This window comes from Papaver somniferum, chromosome 7, assembly GCF_003573695.1.
Source record: "Papaver somniferum cultivar HN1 chromosome 7, ASM357369v1, whole genome shotgun sequence".
NCBI lineage: Eukaryota > Viridiplantae > Streptophyta > Magnoliopsida > Ranunculales > Papaveraceae > Papaver > Papaver somniferum.
Genome location: NC_039364.1, coordinates 89,955,431 through 89,972,789, shown reverse-complemented (window position 1 = coordinate 89,972,789; position 17,359 = coordinate 89,955,431). Strand labels below are relative to the sequence as shown.

The 17,359-nt window shown below is 38.6% G+C and overlaps 1 protein-coding gene and 1 long non-coding RNA gene across 2 annotated transcripts; both read left to right on the top strand.

The window, feature by feature from the left end:
* The first annotated feature begins 3,890 nt into the window (after positions 1-3,890).
* On the top strand, positions 3,891-5,028 carry LOC113294896. Its single transcript, XM_026543269.1, has 2 exons — positions 3,891-4,869; positions 4,976-5,028. Exons 1-2 carry the CDS (start codon positions 3,891-3,893, stop codon positions 5,026-5,028), a joined length of 1,032 nt encoding a protein of 343 aa, XP_026399054.1.
* A 5,774-nt stretch (positions 5,029-10,802) lies between these two features.
* LOC113297844 lies at positions 10,803-14,442 on the top strand. The gene is made up of 2 exons (XR_003333765.1): positions 10,803-13,158; positions 13,258-14,442. It is a non-coding gene; the product is annotated as an uncharacterized LOC113297844 (long non-coding RNA).
* The last annotated feature ends 2,917 nt before the right edge of the window (positions 14,443-17,359 follow it).

Sequence of the window (17,359 nt, the reverse complement as noted above, 5' to 3'; positions counted from 1 at the left end):
ATCATTTCTGAGACTGATACGGTCAGTCCAGATTAAATATGCTCAATCGGGCTAATATAAGCACATCGAGAGATGTTGCATGTACGAGTATTTCGTGCATGCCTCATTATTGATACTTGGATATTCATGTTACTCTATTAAGAGCAACACTCAGTCATCATGTCGCACCAATAGTGAGAGTTCTCGGGAACAACACAGGAAATACTAGGCAAACCATGCATTAATCAATAATGCTAAAAATTCACAGAATATTCGGGATTGTTGCTACATGCTTCATTCTAGGTGAATTTGTGTATTTAATTCACAGAATATTTGGGATTGTTGCCACATGCTCCATTCTAGGTGAATTAATAAAGCGAAGAGGTGCTGATCACTTATCAAACAGCTTTATCCTCTGCAGGATGTCAGCACACGGCTTTATCCTTTGCAGGATGTCAACACATTAAATTTGGTTTTACAATTTTATCCTTGAACTAAAATCCACCATCAACATTAAGTTCCATGCTTAGCACATAATGGTTGCATTATTGTGGGGTAGGCATTAGATGGTGACAAATAAATATAAAACTTATGAGACAAAGTTAGATGTTACCAAGCGAAGGAATTTCATGCTGAGCCTCAGTCCCCAAACGTCGTCTACGTGGCTCTATCTTGTATGCCTGATGGGCCTTTGTACGTAGTGGTCGTTGATATGGTGAAGCTCTGGATGGTATAAATCGACGAGCAACAATGGTTCTTGGCAGCAGCTGTGATCAGAAGAGACTGGCAGGGAGAGGCGTGGTGGCAACTTGTACGAACTTGGCACTCTTCATACAATAGTAGAGATCGTCTCGTTATTAGAGGGATAAGCTGGAACCGATGGATTTCTTGATGTTTCTTCATGTAATAGAGAAGAGGGAGACAGTCCCCTGCCCACGAGTATCCAGAGCTTCCGACTTGATAGATGTTGTCACGCTAGGTTCATGAGGCCGTCTTTACGTCTGCTCTCTTGAGTATATCCTCGTCTTTGGACATCTTTGAATCATAATGATAGCGTGCTTGCATCTCTCTAAATTCACCATCTTTGAGATGGGCAGTGCTAAGAAGTCCCCAGTCATACTGATAAGCACGTAAGTGCGATAATTTTATACCCACATTTATACTAGCCAGGTCTCGTTTATTGACTAATAATATCGTTTTAAGCCTTTTACATGAATTACAAGTGATATCCGTTCATCCAGAGAATAAACGGCTAAATGAGCTAATTGAAATTTGCGACATAAATGAACAAAGTGGCTGGCCTGGTATCTTAATATATCAGCACCACTCGAGTCACTCACAACACCACCTACTTAGCTACATTTCACGATCTGAAGTACTACAAGGATTGTCCCCGTGCGAAGTAAGCATATGAAGAATAAGTAGGAGACGTGGCCCATTTCACCACCACATCTTGTCTGTGGTTTTCCATTACATCTCATCTCGTATCAAAACAATAAGAAAGTATAAAGGTTTTCATTTCTCAATCAAGCTGGTAGAGTCATTAACAGAGAAAAGGAGATCTGAGAGCATCATTGTGGACGGAGTATTTCAAGCAGTTGCCGTTCGAAGATCTTTAGGGTTCGTTATCGCTGAAGTGGGGTTATAAGACAGCAAAATTGGCTGAATTGGTTCTGTTTTGGGGGTTAATCAGCGGCAACAAGACAGATCTGTGAGTTTGGGTTGGGAATTTTATGTAGAACAAGGATGGAAGCTCGAGATGAATTCCGTTGTGAAATTGAAGATAGCAACTGATGATGATTTGGTTTGGTGTCGGATCGAGCTCAAGTTCAGTTGATGAGAAAAGCAAAGAGATGAGGACTGCTGTTAATGGCACGAATGAAGAAAGACGCCGGAGAACAGAAATGACGATTGCTGTTGGTATTGTTGCAGTGAGGATTAATTGCAGGTGGTATTATTTGGGGTCTGTTGATTGAAGAAGAACTGGTGTTGTTCGATAATTCGAATTAGGGTTGCGGCCATCGATTCGTGGCTGGGTACGAGAAGTTTAAGCAACAGATGTATGGGGATTGCAGATGAGAAAGAAGTAGAGATGGTGATGCAAGTTGAACGGGGTTGTGAAGACTGTCACTGACGCCACACCTTTGAGCAAGTTTTTAATGGGTGATTGCAGAAATGTAATAATGCTGAGTGATTCAAATTAGTGTTGATGCCATGTGTACGAGAAGATTAAACAACTGATTTTGGGAGGTTTCTGGTGCAACAGCGACAACTGAAATTGGAGATTTCTGAACTCGAACTGAAATTGGGGTTCTGTGGTTAATTTGAGATGTGCAGTTGGGGAAGAAAGATGCTGCGGATGGGAGAAGCATGTCGATGGGCATTTGTGGCGAAGTCCAGATCTGTATGCGACTGTTAGCACAAATATATGTGAATTGCAGTTCCGAAAATTGAGTTCAGTTCATGGGGTTTCTGTGGCTGTATAAACGGGAATGAAGATGGACCAATTCACTTGAATGAAGTCTAGATTAAGCTTAAAATCTGGCGGTTATTGTTACAGAATGGAAGTAGATGCTGTAGCCTAGAAGTTAGATGGTCAGGGAATGGAGATTGTAGAGCCGGTGAATTGAATCTGTGTTGGGTTGATTTGAGAATGATGCTATGGCTGGTGTTGGAAGGGCCTGAATCTGGGAGTTAGGTGGTGCTTGGATTGGGCCTGGCAATTACAGCTCGGTCCTAGTTGGAGTGAGCAGCAAAACCTACAAATAGCCGGCGAGAGGAGAAAAAAAGGCACGCCGTAATCAGGGAAGCAATTAGGTTTAGCTCCATTTCATTTGATTGATTTTCTATATGTTGAGTTTATTCATCTTTATATCATTTTTTATGGCTTTGAGCAAAACCATGTCTAGCTAAATCTATTGTTAGGGTGAAGGATGAACTTGTAGGTTTATTTTATTCATGTTCTAAAACAAGGGTTTCTACCAACTGTGAGCTTAATGTCATTTGTTTGAGTTTCTCTACAATGATTTATCTTCTATTCAACTTCTCATATTCTATGCCATGTATAGTCTATTGTTAGGTTGATAGAAATACTCACTGAACCTTGTTATTGATTGTTGTATGATTATTCCAAGACTATGTATGTCATGTATTCTTAGTACTAGGGATGTCTACCTTCTAGGTTGAGAACAAACAATAATTTATGATAATTCTTGCCTATAAATCCTTAATGAAATATCTTCCGTGCGTTAGTAGCTAGGTTTGCAACTTCGCATGAGTAAATTTGAGACCTTGTGATAGAACATTAGTAAACGTAACTTACAACGGATTCCGTAGCCCTAATACTTCCACATCTTTGATACAATCTTAATTGTTTTGTTTTGGTTCAATTTGTTAGCTTATAGGAATTCTGAAATCTCCACTTTGAACTATTCTTGACTTGAAAGTTACTAGTATTGATTGGAAAAAGGGTTTAGCTCTCCTCATGGGAACGATCCCTATTTGCCACTATTCACATATAGTGCATCGTATACTTGCGGTTAATTAAAGTCGGTTTTCCGACACATCAAGTTTTTGAGGCCGCTGCCTGGGAGTGGTTGCAAAACCCTCTCTAATTGATATTTAGACTTTCTAGTCAGTAGTTTTGGATTTAATGTAGTTATTGCTTTGTTTTTAGTTTTTCTTTTAGATTTTTGTTAGTTCTTTTTGCTGATTTGGTTTGACTCTTATAGGTACCTTTCTTAGTTATTTTGGATTGCGGCATAGGAATTAGTAACGAGCTCAAAAAGAGTAAGTGCTTGATTTATTTGCAAAGCTTTTGCAAAGTAAGTACGATTCAACTCTTTGCTTGTGGTTAGTGTATGTGTGATTTTCCGGTTGGTTGGGATAGAAATAAATTTGCTCCACTATTTATGGCTGGAACCGATGATGAGGGTGAAAACCCTCCAGTTAAGAGTTTGAGAGACTATATGTATCTAGTAAGTTTGAGAGACTATATGTATCCAACTAGAGTCTCCCAACCTTCGTGCATTGTTTTGCCTGCTACTACAACAACTTATGAGATTAGGACAAATACCCTTCAGGCTCTTCCCAACTTTTATGGTAAGGAGAATGAAAATCCTTACTATCACATTAGAGACTTTGAAGAACTGTGTGGTACGGTTAAAATTAAAAATTTGTCTGATGAATACCTTAAACTTAGGTTGTTCCCTTTCTCATTAAAGGATAAGGAAAAATTTTGGTTAGATGCTTTGGCTCCTTCGTCGGTTAAGACTTGGGAATACATGGCAAAACTGTTTTTGAACAAACTTTTCCCTAGGCATAAGACTTCTGCCATCCGTCAGAAAATGGATAGTTTTGTGCAACAACAGGGAGAATCTCTCTGTGACTACTTAGAGAGATTCCATGATCTTTTGCTGCAGTATCCACACCATGGATTTGATACTCCTAGGCTTACGTTGATTCTTTACGAAGGATTAGATCATAAAACTATGACCACGGTAGAGTCACTTTGTGCTGGTAATTTTCAGGATAAAAGTGCTGAAAAGGGGTATGCATTCTTGCAAGAGGTAGCTGAAAAAACCCAAGAATGGGACGCTAAGGAAACAGTAAGGTCAATTGCTAATAGCAAAGGAGCATACAGAGTTGATATTCAATTTGACTCTGACGCTAAAATAGCTTCTTTGACAAGAAGGCTTGAATCGCTAGAACATAGTTCTAAAGCTAAGCCTTTTGTCGAGTCTTCAGACCAAACCTTTTATGACGATGGTGGTGAGCAAGTCAATGCTCTCTATCACGATAATCGTCGTAAATATGACCCTTATTCCAATACTTTCAACCCAGGGTGGACAAGACACCCTAACTTTTCATGGTCTAGAGGTCAGTACGAAGGTAAGTCTAATAATGCTAGTGGTACACTCAGAAACCTTCCATTCCTAATGATTCTTCTAACCAAAGAATGCCTAGTATGGAAGAAAGTCTAAGTTTGTTTATGCAGGCTACTCAAAAGTCAATAACAAACTTAGAGCAGACCACTGCAAGGTCCAATAGCAAATATAGAACGACAAGTAGGTCAGCTTGCTAGTCAAATGAATGATAGAGACAAGGGACAGTTCCCAAGTCAAACAATGCCTAACCCTAAGGGTTCTCTTGAGGTCAACACATCTGATGCTAAATCCTCCGATCAAGTCCAAGTCGTTACTTCCTTAATAAGCGGACGGATCATTGATAATCATGTTAGTAATCCTAAGGAAAATGAGCATGACAGGAACACACCCATTGTGACGCAGGTTACACCTTCGGCACAAAAAGAAACCAATGAACCTGAAAAAGATGAATCTGAAAATACTTATGTTCCTCGTGCTCCATTTCGTCAACGATTACTACCCCGTAAGAAAGGAGCTAGTTCTAGTGACATCTTAGAAGTTTTTAAACAAGTTAAGATTAACATTCCTCTTCTAGATGCCATTGCCATTAAACAAATTCCTTTGTATGCTAAGTTCTTGAAAGATATGTGCACTGTGAAACGTAATTTGAATGTGCAGAAAAGAGCTTTTCTTGCTGAACAAGTGAGATCTATCATTACGCAGAAAACGCCGCCTAAATACAAAGATCCTGGTTGTCCTACTATTGCATGCACTATAGGAAAACACAAGATTGAGCATGCTTTATTAGATTTAGGCGCTAGTGTGAATCTTTTGCCATATTCTGCGTATGAACAACTAGGACTTGGTGACTTGAAACCCACTAATGTCACACTCCAATTGGATGATAGGTCTATTAAAATTCCTAGAGGAGTAGTAGAAGATATTCTTGTGCAGGTTGATAGCTTTGTTTATCCTGTGGATTTTATTATTCTAGATACACAATCTGTGGCAGACCCTAGTGGTCAAATTCATATTATTTTAGGACGACCTTTCTTAGCAACCACTAATGCGATCATAAACTGTAGGAATGGTATTATGGAACTTACTTTTGGTAGTTGGAAAATGGAAGTGAATGTCTTTACTGTTGCACGTTCGCCTCCTGATTTTAATGACCATGAAACTGTTTGTATGATTGATGAAATTGTTCATGATACTTTCTTGCAGAATCATTTAGAAGATCCATTAGAAGCATGTTTAACTCATTTTGGGCAGGATATAACTGATAATAGTGTTATTTGTGAAGTTAATGCATTGTTAGACTCCACACCACTGCTAGACACTAGTAAATGGAAGCCCAAAATTGAACCTCTTATACTGTCCGAGTCTCGACTAGTTCCATCAGTCGAGAAAGCTCCGACCTTGACTCTTAAGCCATTGCCCGACACTTTAAAATATGTTTACTTAAGCTCTAAAAACACTTTACCTGTCATTATTGCTTCTAATCTCACACTAGAACAGGAAAGTAAGTTGGTAGATGTCCTTAGAGAACATAGAACGGCTATAGGTTGGTCCATTGCAGATTTGAAAGGTATAAGTCCTAGTGATTGTATGCATCATATATACTTAGAAGAGAATTCTAGAACATCGAGAGAAATGCAACGTAGGCTAAATCCTAACATGAAAGAGGTAGCAAGAGAGGAAGTTCTGAAACTATTGGATGCAGGTATCATTTACCCGATATCCGACAATACTTGGGTCAGCCCTGTTCAAGTTGTACCCAAGAAATCAGGAATTACCGTAGTCAAGAATGATTGTAATGAATTGATTCCCACTCGGCAGACCACCGGGTGGTGTGTATGCATTTCCTATAGAAGATTGAACAAGGTCATGAGGAAAGATCATTTTCTTCTGCCATTCATCGACCAAATGCTTGAGAGAGTAGCCGGTCATAGTTACTATTGTTTCTTAGATGGTTACTCCGGTTATAACCAAATCCCTATTGCCCCTGAAGACCAAGAAAATACCACTTTTACCTGTCCATTTGGGACATTTGCATATAGATGCATGCCATTTGGGTTGTGTAATGCACCCGCCACTTTCCAGCGTTGTATGTTAAGCATATTCTCTGACATGGTAGAAAGGTTTATTGAAGTTTTCATGGATGATTTTTCTGTGTTTGGATCTTCTTTCGATAAATGCCTCCATCATCTCACTCTTGTCCTAGTTAGATGCAAGGAGAATAATCTTTTCTTGAATTGGGAGAAATGTAACTTCATGGTTCAGTCGGGAATTGTATTAGGTCACATTGTTTCTTCCAAGGGTATAGAAGTAGACACGGCTAAGGTTGATTTAATTTCTAAGTTGGAACCTCCACGTACAATTACGGAAGTTAGATCATTCCTTGGTCATGCAGGTTTTTACCGTCGTTTTATTAAAGATTTTAGTAAGATCTCACGTCCTTTATGCAATCTTCTTGGTCAGGACGTTGCTTTTGTCTTTGATGAAACTTGTGTTGCAGCTTTTGAGAAGCTGAAATTGTTGTTAACTTCTGCCCCTATTATACAACCGCCTAATTGGAATCTTCCATTTGAGATTATGTGTGACGCTTCTAATTTTGCAGTTGGAGCTGTTTTAGGACAGCGCAAGGATAAAGCACAATGTGTTATTTACTATGCTAGTAAGACATTGAATGATGCACAATTAAATTACACCACTACTGAAAAAGAACTCTTATCGATTATGTTTGCTCTAGAAAAGTTCATACCTTACCTTTTAGGGTCCAAAATCATTATATTCTCTGATCATGCTGCATTGAAGTACCTTCTTTCCAAAAAGGATGCTAAACCTAGGTTGATTAGATGGATATTATGGCTGCAGGAGTTTAACTTTGATATTCAGGACAAGGAGGGATCTGAAAACGTAGTGGCAGATCACCTTTCTAGGATCATTTCAGATTCTTCTAATGATACCTTACCTTTGCATGAATCGTTTCCCGATGAACAATTGTTTGTTGTTTCACAATTACCTTGGTTTGCTGATATTGTTAATTATCTTGCTATTGACCAAATTCCTGAGCATTGGTCGAAACAAGATAGAACTAAATTTTTAGCTGAGGTTAAGCATTTTTTTTGGGATGATCCATATTTGTTCAAATATTGTCCTGATCAGATTATTCGCAGATGTGTATCTAATGATGAAATTATGAGTGTTATCACTTTTTGCCATTCTTATGCTTGTGGTGGCCATTTTAGCTCTAAGAAAACGGCTGCCAAAATTCTGCAATGTGGATTTTATTGGCCTACTTTGTTTCATGATACTCATGAGTTTTGTCGAAGTTGTGACAGGTGCCAAAAGATGGGAAGGATTACTAGGCGCAACATGATGCCGCTGAACTCCATATTGATAGTAGAGATATTTGACGTATGGGGAATAGACTTCATGGGACCTTTCCCTTCTTCAAACGGTAATGTATACATCTTGTTAGCAGTGGATTATGTGTCTAAATGGGTTGAGGCCATACCTACCAAGACGAATGATCGCAACGTTGTGATCAAGTTCGTTAGAGAATACATATTTTCTCGATTTGGTACTCCTAGAGCCATTATTAGTGATGGAGGGTCACATTTTTGCAATAGTTCTTTCAAGACTCTTTTAAGTAAGTACTCCATTACTCATAGAGTCTCTACACCATATCACCCCCAGACTTGTGGTCAAGTCGAAGTTTCTAACCGACAGATTAAGCAAATATTAGAGAAAACGGCGAATCCAAATCGTAAAGATTGGTCTGCAAGATTATTGGATGCACTTTGGGCTTACCGACTGCTTATAAGACACCCATTGGTATGTCTCCGTATCGACTTGTCTATGGTAAGGCATGTCATTTACCGGTTGAGTTAGAACATAAGGCCTATTGGGCCATTAAGACCTTTAATGTTGATTTGTCTACAGCTGGGAATCACCGTAAGCTTCAACTCAATGAGTTAGAATAGATTAGGAATGATACATATGAGAATGCAAAGCTTTACAAAGAGAAAACTAAAGTGTTTCATGATAAGTCGATTAGTCGTAAGTCATTTGAACTTGGGCTGAAAGTTCTCTTGTATAATTCTAGGTTGCATTTATTTCCTGGCAAGTTGAGATCACGTTGGACAGGCCCTTACTATGTTAAAGAAGTCTACCCTCATGGGGCTGTTGAACTCGAGAATAGAGAATCTGGCAATGTGTTTAAGGTCAATGGACAACGAGTGAAACCATTTTTAGAGCTCATCAATACCGAGGTGGAAACTATCCTCCTCGAAGATCCGGTTTATCAAGACTAAAACTGTTTAAATTATTGTTGTTGTATATTAGTGGATTCTTGTTCCTTTTTATGTTTTGTTTTCTTTTTGCAGGGAAACAAATGCCAATTGCTTCATGGGATTCAACCCATTGGATTTTGCTTCGTGGGAGTCAACCCACCAGATTTGTTCCCATTTTCTTTATCTTTTGTTTTTATTTATTTGCTTTAGATTTTTCCCATCTTAACTTTACATTGGATGACTCAATTACATTGAGGACAATGTAATGTTTAAGTGTGGGGGAGTGGTTCGCACTTCAGTTTTTTTTTTATCGGTTTTCACCTTCACTAGAGTTTCTCTTAAAAAAATAAATAAATGATATATCCAGCTGTAGAGTGGATTCCCCTATCCCCTATTATATCCAACTGTAGAGTGGATTTCCCTATCCCCTATTATATCCAGCTGTAGAGTGGATTTCCTCTATCCCCTATTATATCCAGCTGTAGAGCGGATTCCCCTATCTCCCATTTTATCCAGTTGTAGAGTGGATTATGTTTTTTTTTGCTCGGGACTAGCAAAATATAAATGTGGGGGAATCTGATAAGCACGTAAGTGCGATAATTTTATAACCCACATTTATACTAGCTAGGTCTCGTTTATTGACTAATAATACCGTTTCAAGTCTTTTACAGGAATTACAAGTGAAATCCGTTCATCACAGAATAAACGGCTAAATGAGCTAATTGGAATTTTGCGACATAAATGAACAAAGTGGTTGGCCTTTATCTTTATATATCAGCACCACTCGAGTCACTCACAACACCACCTACTTAGCTGCATTTCACGTAGGGGTGTAAATAATACCCGAAAATACTCAGCCTGCCTGTATCCGTCCGAGCCCGCCTGTACCCGAAGTAGCCCAAAGCCTGTTATGGCCCGTCATGGACCACCCGGCCTGGCCTGGATTAATTTATTGGGCGGTCTCGGGCTTTGCGATTAATTATGATGCCCGGCCTGATACCCGGTCTGGTGCCCGGCCTGAAAGCCTTCTATGTGCCATTAATCATTTAATATCCTCTTAAAAAGACTTTAAAGTTACAATTTTATAAATGTCAATTTTGTGTCAAGAAAAATAAAATATATAATTGTTTTTTACTTATAATTAACCTTTTCAAAACATTAGTGGTAATATATTTTTTTATTAGAAAGTTTATTGTACTCTAATTAATTATTTATTATAGGCTAAAATTAAAAATTTGTCAGTGTAATTTAAATATAAAATAATACTATCACTTACGATATGCGATGTTGGAAAGAAAAGGATATTGTATTTAATACCGTTCATTTGAAAATTTAAACTTAAAAAAAAGAAAATCAAAATAGTGGTCTGTCCGACCCGATCTGGCCTGGCCGTTTAAAAAGCGGGCTTTGGGCGGTCTTTGGGTAGCAAATTATCTACTTGTGCCCGGCCTGAATTTGTTTACGGGCTCACAAATATTAAGTCTGGCCTGCCCGGCCCGTCTTAGTTTTTGGGTCGTGCGGCCCGGCCTACCCGAATTTACACCCCTAATTTCACGATCTGAAGTACTACAAGGATTGTCCCCGTGTGAAGTAAGCATATGAAGAATAAGTAGGAGACGTGGCCCATTTCACCACCACATCTTGTCTGTGGTTTTCCATTACATCTCATCTCGTATCAAAACAAGAAGAAAGCATAGAGGTTTTCATTTCTCAATCAAGCTGGTGGAGTCATTAACAGAGAAAAGGAGATCTGAGAGCATCATTGTGGACGGAGTATTTCAAGCAGTTGCCGTTCGAAGATCTGTAGGGTTCGTTATCGCTGAAGTGGGGTTATAAGACAGCAAAATTGGCTGAATTGGTTCTGTTTTGGGGGTTAATCAGCGGCAACAAGACAGATCTGTGAGTTTGGGTTGGGAATTTTATGTAGAACAAGGATGGAAGCTCGAGATGAATTCCGTTGTGAAATTGAAGATAGCAACTGATGATGATTTGGTTTGGTGTCGGATCGAGCTCAAGTTCAGTTGATGAGAAAAGCAAAGAGATGAGGACTGCTGTTAATGGCACGAATGAAGAAAGACGCCGGAGAACAGAAATGACGATTGCTGTTGGTATTGTTGCAGTGAGGATTAATTGCAGGTGGTATTATTTGGGGTCTGTTGATTGAAGAAGAACTGGTGTTGTTCGATAATTCGAATTAGGGTTGCGGCCATCGATTCGTGGCTGGGTACGAGAAGTTTAAGCAACAGATGTATGGGGATTGCAGATGAGAAAGAAGTAGAGATGGTGATGCAAGTTGAACGGGGTTGTGAAGACTGTCACTGACGCCACACCTTTGAGCAAGTTTTTAATGGGTGATTGCAGAAATGTAATAATGCTGAGTGATTCAAATTAGTGTTGATGCCATGTGTACGAGAAGATTAAACAACTGATTTTGGGAGGTTTCTGGTGCAACAGCGACAACTGAAATTGGAGATTTCTGAACTCGAACTGAAATTGGGGTTCTGTGGTTAATTTGAGATGTGCAGTTGGGGAAGAAAGATGCTGCGGATGGGAGAAGCATGTCGATGGGCATTTGTGGCGAAGTCCAGATCTGTATGCGACTGTTAGCACAAATATATGTGAATTGCAGTTCCGAAAATTGAGTTCAGTTCATGGGGTTTCTGTGGCTGTATAAACGGGAATGAAGATGGACCAATTCACTTGAATGAAGTCTAGATTAAGCTTAAAATCTGGCGGTTATTGTTACAGAATGGAAGTAGATGCTGTAGCCTAGAAGTTAGATGGTCAGGGAATGGAGATTGTAGAGCCGGTGAATTGAATCTGTGTTGGGTTGATTTGAGAATGATGCTATGGCTGGTGTTGGAAGGGCCTGAATCTGGGAGTTAGGTGGTGCTTGGATTGGGCCTGGCAATTACAGCTCGGTCCTAGTTGGAGTGAGCAGCAAAACCTACAAATAGCCGGCGAGAGGAGAAAAAAAGGCACGCCGTAATCAGGGAAGCAATTAGGTTTAGCTCCATTTCATTTGATTGATTTTCTATATGTTGAGTTTATTCATCTTTATATCATTTTTTATGGCTTTGAGCAAAACCATGTCTAGCTAAATCTATTGTTAGGGTGAAGGATGAACTTGTAGGTTTATTTTATTCATGTTCTAAAACAAGGGTTTCTACCAACTGTGAGCTTAATGTCATTTGTTTGAGTTTCTCTACAATGATTTATCTTCTATTCAACTTCTCATATTCTATGCCATGTATAGTCTATTGTTAGGTTGATAGAAATACTCACTGAACCTTGTTATTGATTGTTGTATGATTATTCCAAGACTATGTATGTCATGTATTCTTAGTACTAGGGATGTCTACCTTCTAGGTTGAGAACAAACAATAATTTATGATAATTCTTGCCTATAAATCCTTAATGAAATATCTTCCGTGCGTTAGTAGCTAGGTTTGCAACTTCGCATGAGTAAATTTGAGACCTTGTGATAGAACATTAGTAAACGTAACTTACAACGGATTCCGTAGCCCTAATACTTCCACATCTTTGATACAATCTTAATTGTTTTGTTTTGGTTCAATTTGTTAGCTTATAGGAATTATGAAATCTCCACTTTGAACTATTCTTGACTTGAAAGTTACTAGTATTGATTGGAAAAAGAGTTTAGCTCTCCTCATGGGAACGATCCCTATTTGCCACTATTCACATATAGTGCATCGTATACTTGCGGTTATACTTGCGGTTAATTAAAGTCGGTTTTCCGACACATCACATACTTCTTTGGTAATGCAACTAATTCTTCTACGGGAGACAAATTCTGAAAGCGTCTCTCATTGACGTAGTTATCGTCGATCCAGATATGGAATATCTTGGACGTTGTTTCACCGTTGTGGCAGTCGTGCATATGGTACTGGAGTTTGGAGTTGGTGATTTTGGACATGCAGGGTGTTGTATCTCGGTGGTTTTCGTCTTGCCGCTTCAGCGAAACTGCTTACAGAAGGCTGAAGCTTGCATTGCCTGTTGGTTGATAGGCGCATTTTTGTGTCTAATTTGTCCTCAATGTTTCGTATTGTTGGTACTCGATTTCGTACTTATTATTTTGTTTTATGTGTTTGTAGGCATTTTTGGGAAATAAACATTTTTGGAAAATTCGGCTCGAAAAGGTGGTTAAGGCGCCCGCAAGACACATATATTCGGACTCTTACTGTTGGATAAGGGGCACCTAGTTGATAAGGGACACCCTCTTGTACTATGTACAGACACCTGCTATTCGCACCCCAGTGTCTGATAGGGGGCAGTCATCTTCTTCCATTTTAAGAATCAGTTTTGGCGGGAAAATGATTTTCCTTCCTGCGTAATTTTCTGGAGGATACTTCCACGAGATTTAGTCGGAGCTGCTGGGATATTTCCACGAGATTTAGTCGGAGCTGCTGGGATATTTGGATATATATCGACCTGTTTTCATAAAACCGGGATGGTAAGCAATTTAATACCGAATGAAAAGGTGATTTCCATCGATTCTCAGTAAATCAGGGAGGAATTATTATTGGATTTGATTCGAATTTATTTTGGGAGATACGTGAGATTATGGGAGGAGATGTTGGTGCAGTTATTACGAAGATTTTTCGTGATTATCGTAAAATAGGAGAAGGAATTAAGCAGTCCGAGTAGTTTTGATAAAACAGGGAAGATCATGTTCCCGGGTTAGGAAATGGAAAGTTCATCGATAAAACAGAGAAGATATCTTTTCTGTTGAAGTATGACCGGTCTGGGAAGAGTATTAAGTGTGTTGGAGTGCCTCAACACCATGCATACGTGTGAAGGAGCTATATATGGGAATTATTTCCCGTGACTGGCAGAGGAGAATAATGAATTTATTGGAGGATCATTCGCAGTTATGGGAGAGTATTCTCGGTGCTGTGAGACTATATACGTTGAGAAGGTGAACAGAGAAGGTTATGGAGAGTTAGGGGATAGAAGAGAGCGAAAATAATCAAGTTGCAGAGCCATGTTCATCATCCGCAGAGAAGTGAAGAAGAAGAACAGACTACACTAATAGTCTGTCGTTTATAAAGTGTGATCTATTCTCACTACTTGCGACTGTTGTGCTGCAATAGTTTTGAGCAATAGTTTATTTAACAGCGTCCATGTAACATTTATTTTGAATTCGCAACACCACTGTAACAGAGAGTCTGTGACGCCTATAAAGCGTTCCAAACTCACTGTTTTATATATTTTCTCCTTTTCCACCACTTGTAAACACTTTAGAGCAATGAAAAATTATTACGAGCGTGTTTTCACCATGTGGAGCTAAACCCCAACACTGGGACAACGGAGGAAACCAAATTTCACGAATGCGGTAACTATATTAATCTTTTTATGACTAATTGCACAGTTATTTAATAGAATTATGATTATCATTGAATGGTTGTCATTTCAATTGATGGGTTATGCTTGCTTAAATGTTTTGATATCCCATGCTCTAGATTTACATCCATTACTTTCGAAATCTACTTTAGGCAATGAATTAGAGTCAATGAAACTTTATATTATGAGCTATTATTGTTTAGAATTGGTATTTGAACTGCATGAAATTGTTGTTTGGTGAAATCACGAGTCCCAACCATCTCTTCATCTTGACAACTTTTGTATATATATTTTCTTATTTTTAGTATTTTCTATATTTAAGCCTAAATCAATCTCAACAAAGTCCGAGTGAACGATAACCTTTACCACTATATAAAATTCGATCAATTTTTGGTGCCGCCGACGCAGACTTGTGTATAGATTTGTTTTTAGGTTTTATTTTTATTTTTATTATTTTTGTTCTTCTTTACGCCTTTTGGTATTTCTTATTTGTTTTCAGATTTGGAGCTGAGCTAAAGAAAAAGGGAGAAAGTGCTGAAAACAAAAGCGAAGCCAAAGAAGGAAAGAAAAGAGGAATCCAAAAGGAGTGAAGAAGAAGATTTTGTATATTATTTTATTTTATTTTTTTTAGAATCTGTAATTATGGTTTTTATTTATGTAATATTTTATTTTTGGACATTTATTTTTTCTTTTCTTTCGGACATTGAATTTTGGGACTTTATTTTTTTTAAAACCCTACGGAAGGGTAGTTTTAAATATAAACTGTGTGCAGAGAAGGACGGCGATTACGATATCGCCTCGGCCCCTCGGGTTCGTACATGACATAGGAGTCGTGACCCGAGTCGACTTCAACGGTTCATCCCCCGTCTGGAACGGGAGGTAAGAATTCTAAACACTCGCGAATCTCCTGTCAGCGGGTTTACTGGATGATTTTGTATGCATATATGTTGAGGACCTGAAATCGGATTTAATTTTCTAGTAAAGGGCAAGGTCTGGCCAAATCAAGATAAGGACTCGGATTTCATCACCGTTTCCTTCTTGCCCGCCTTAGGAACACGTAACCTACGCGAACCTAAGCTTAAAATACTGACTAGAACGAGACCGATAGGGTAACGAGCTTAATAGGAAAGTCATTCGAAAAATATTGGTTACTCTTTTAAGCATACTTCGAAGTTCATGATGGCTTCTGTGAGTTGAATGCGTGACTGCGCCGCCTTGTAATACCGGTGAGGCCTAGGGTATCAAAGCTCCACCGAGCTTCCCTCGCCTCTATTCAACTTACTTTGACTCGGATTGATTCCAGAGGGGTTTCCTTAGATTGTAACGAATTCCTTTTCGAAAGAATATAAGTTGGTCTAGAAACAATCTAAGTGGAGCCATCATGCTTTTTGTTTGCTAGATAAAATAGGCTTGTTGTGTTCGAGTCAACCTTCTTTGTGCTTGTTTAGAATTCCCTTGCAGTTAGGATGTCAAACTGGTATTATAGTAGCCAATACAATGAGTATCCGACTGAGCAGCTTGGATATTATCCTTTTTATGACCATAGTGTGAATAGTGATTGGGAACGCGAAATTTTTGAAGGTTATGGTCCATACCATTGTGAGCCCAATTACTATCCACATACCTACAGGTCATACGAGCAAAATAATCATTCTATTTCTCTAGAAGAGTCTCTCAAGAGTTTCAATGAGTCAACACGGAAGTTATTTATGAAAGAGACTTATAATATTCTTCTCCCAGAAGAGTCCGTAGAGCAGTCAACTAAGATTTCTCTAGAAGAGTCCCTCAAGCAATTTACTGAGATTGCAAATAGGATTGTGGAAAAACTTGCTCAAGATAGTCTTAATTTCCAATATAGTGTTCCCAATACCACCCTTGAAAATAAGGATAGTTTTTATTCACATAATCAAGATGACGAGGTTAGAATTGGTAACACTACTTGTTTAGATGAAGTTCGATCATTTTCATGTTATTATAATGATGATTATGATGAGGATAATTGATGAAGAACATAAAATATGTAGGCATAGTGATCAGGAATTTGTTACTCCGATTGAGCTTTATAATGATAGTGTTGTTTCTAGTACAAATCCAAATAATTTTAATAATTATTCACCTATTCAAAAGGATGAGGATTTGACTAGAAATACCCCCGTTTTAGACGATGTAGTATTTCCTTTTCACGAAGCCAACGAAGGTTTAGAGGAACAAGTTTATTTTGAGTCTAGCAATTTAAAAACAATAGTTTTAGACAAAGGAAGTGAACTCGTAGAGATGAGTGAGGATGAACCTGACTTAGAAGAATCAATTGGCCATTTCCAGGAATCTGATGACCTAGAAATTAGGGAAGTTGTGACTAGTCTTTCTAGAGACACTGAAAACTCTAAGTTTGGGGGTGATTATCATTCTCCATGTGCTTCGACTCTTAGAAAGGTCCCTCACTTGGGACTTGATATATGTGCCTCAACCATTGTGCCAGATTACCTTCATACTAGATCTCCCGAACCTAATAATGTCCAGGAAGAAGTTCAGTTGTTAGAAACCCATCCTCTGGTTGATGTGGTTTACCCAAGCGATAGTACCCAAATTGACTTTGTTTTCCCACCAAATATTTTTCAACCAATTGTGGGAACATATAAGTTTCAGATGTGTCAATTATTAAGTTTTGAGACTAAACCTAATTACTTTAGGAAATTAGGGTCGACACATTTGTTTAAGGAAGACCACTACTTTCATCGTGGTCAACTGATTGACTTAAAAGATCCACAATTATTTAGGTTATTATTATGTGCTTCCAAGTTTTTACTTGAGTATTTACAGACTCTAATACCTGAATCGGACCTTAGCTACGAG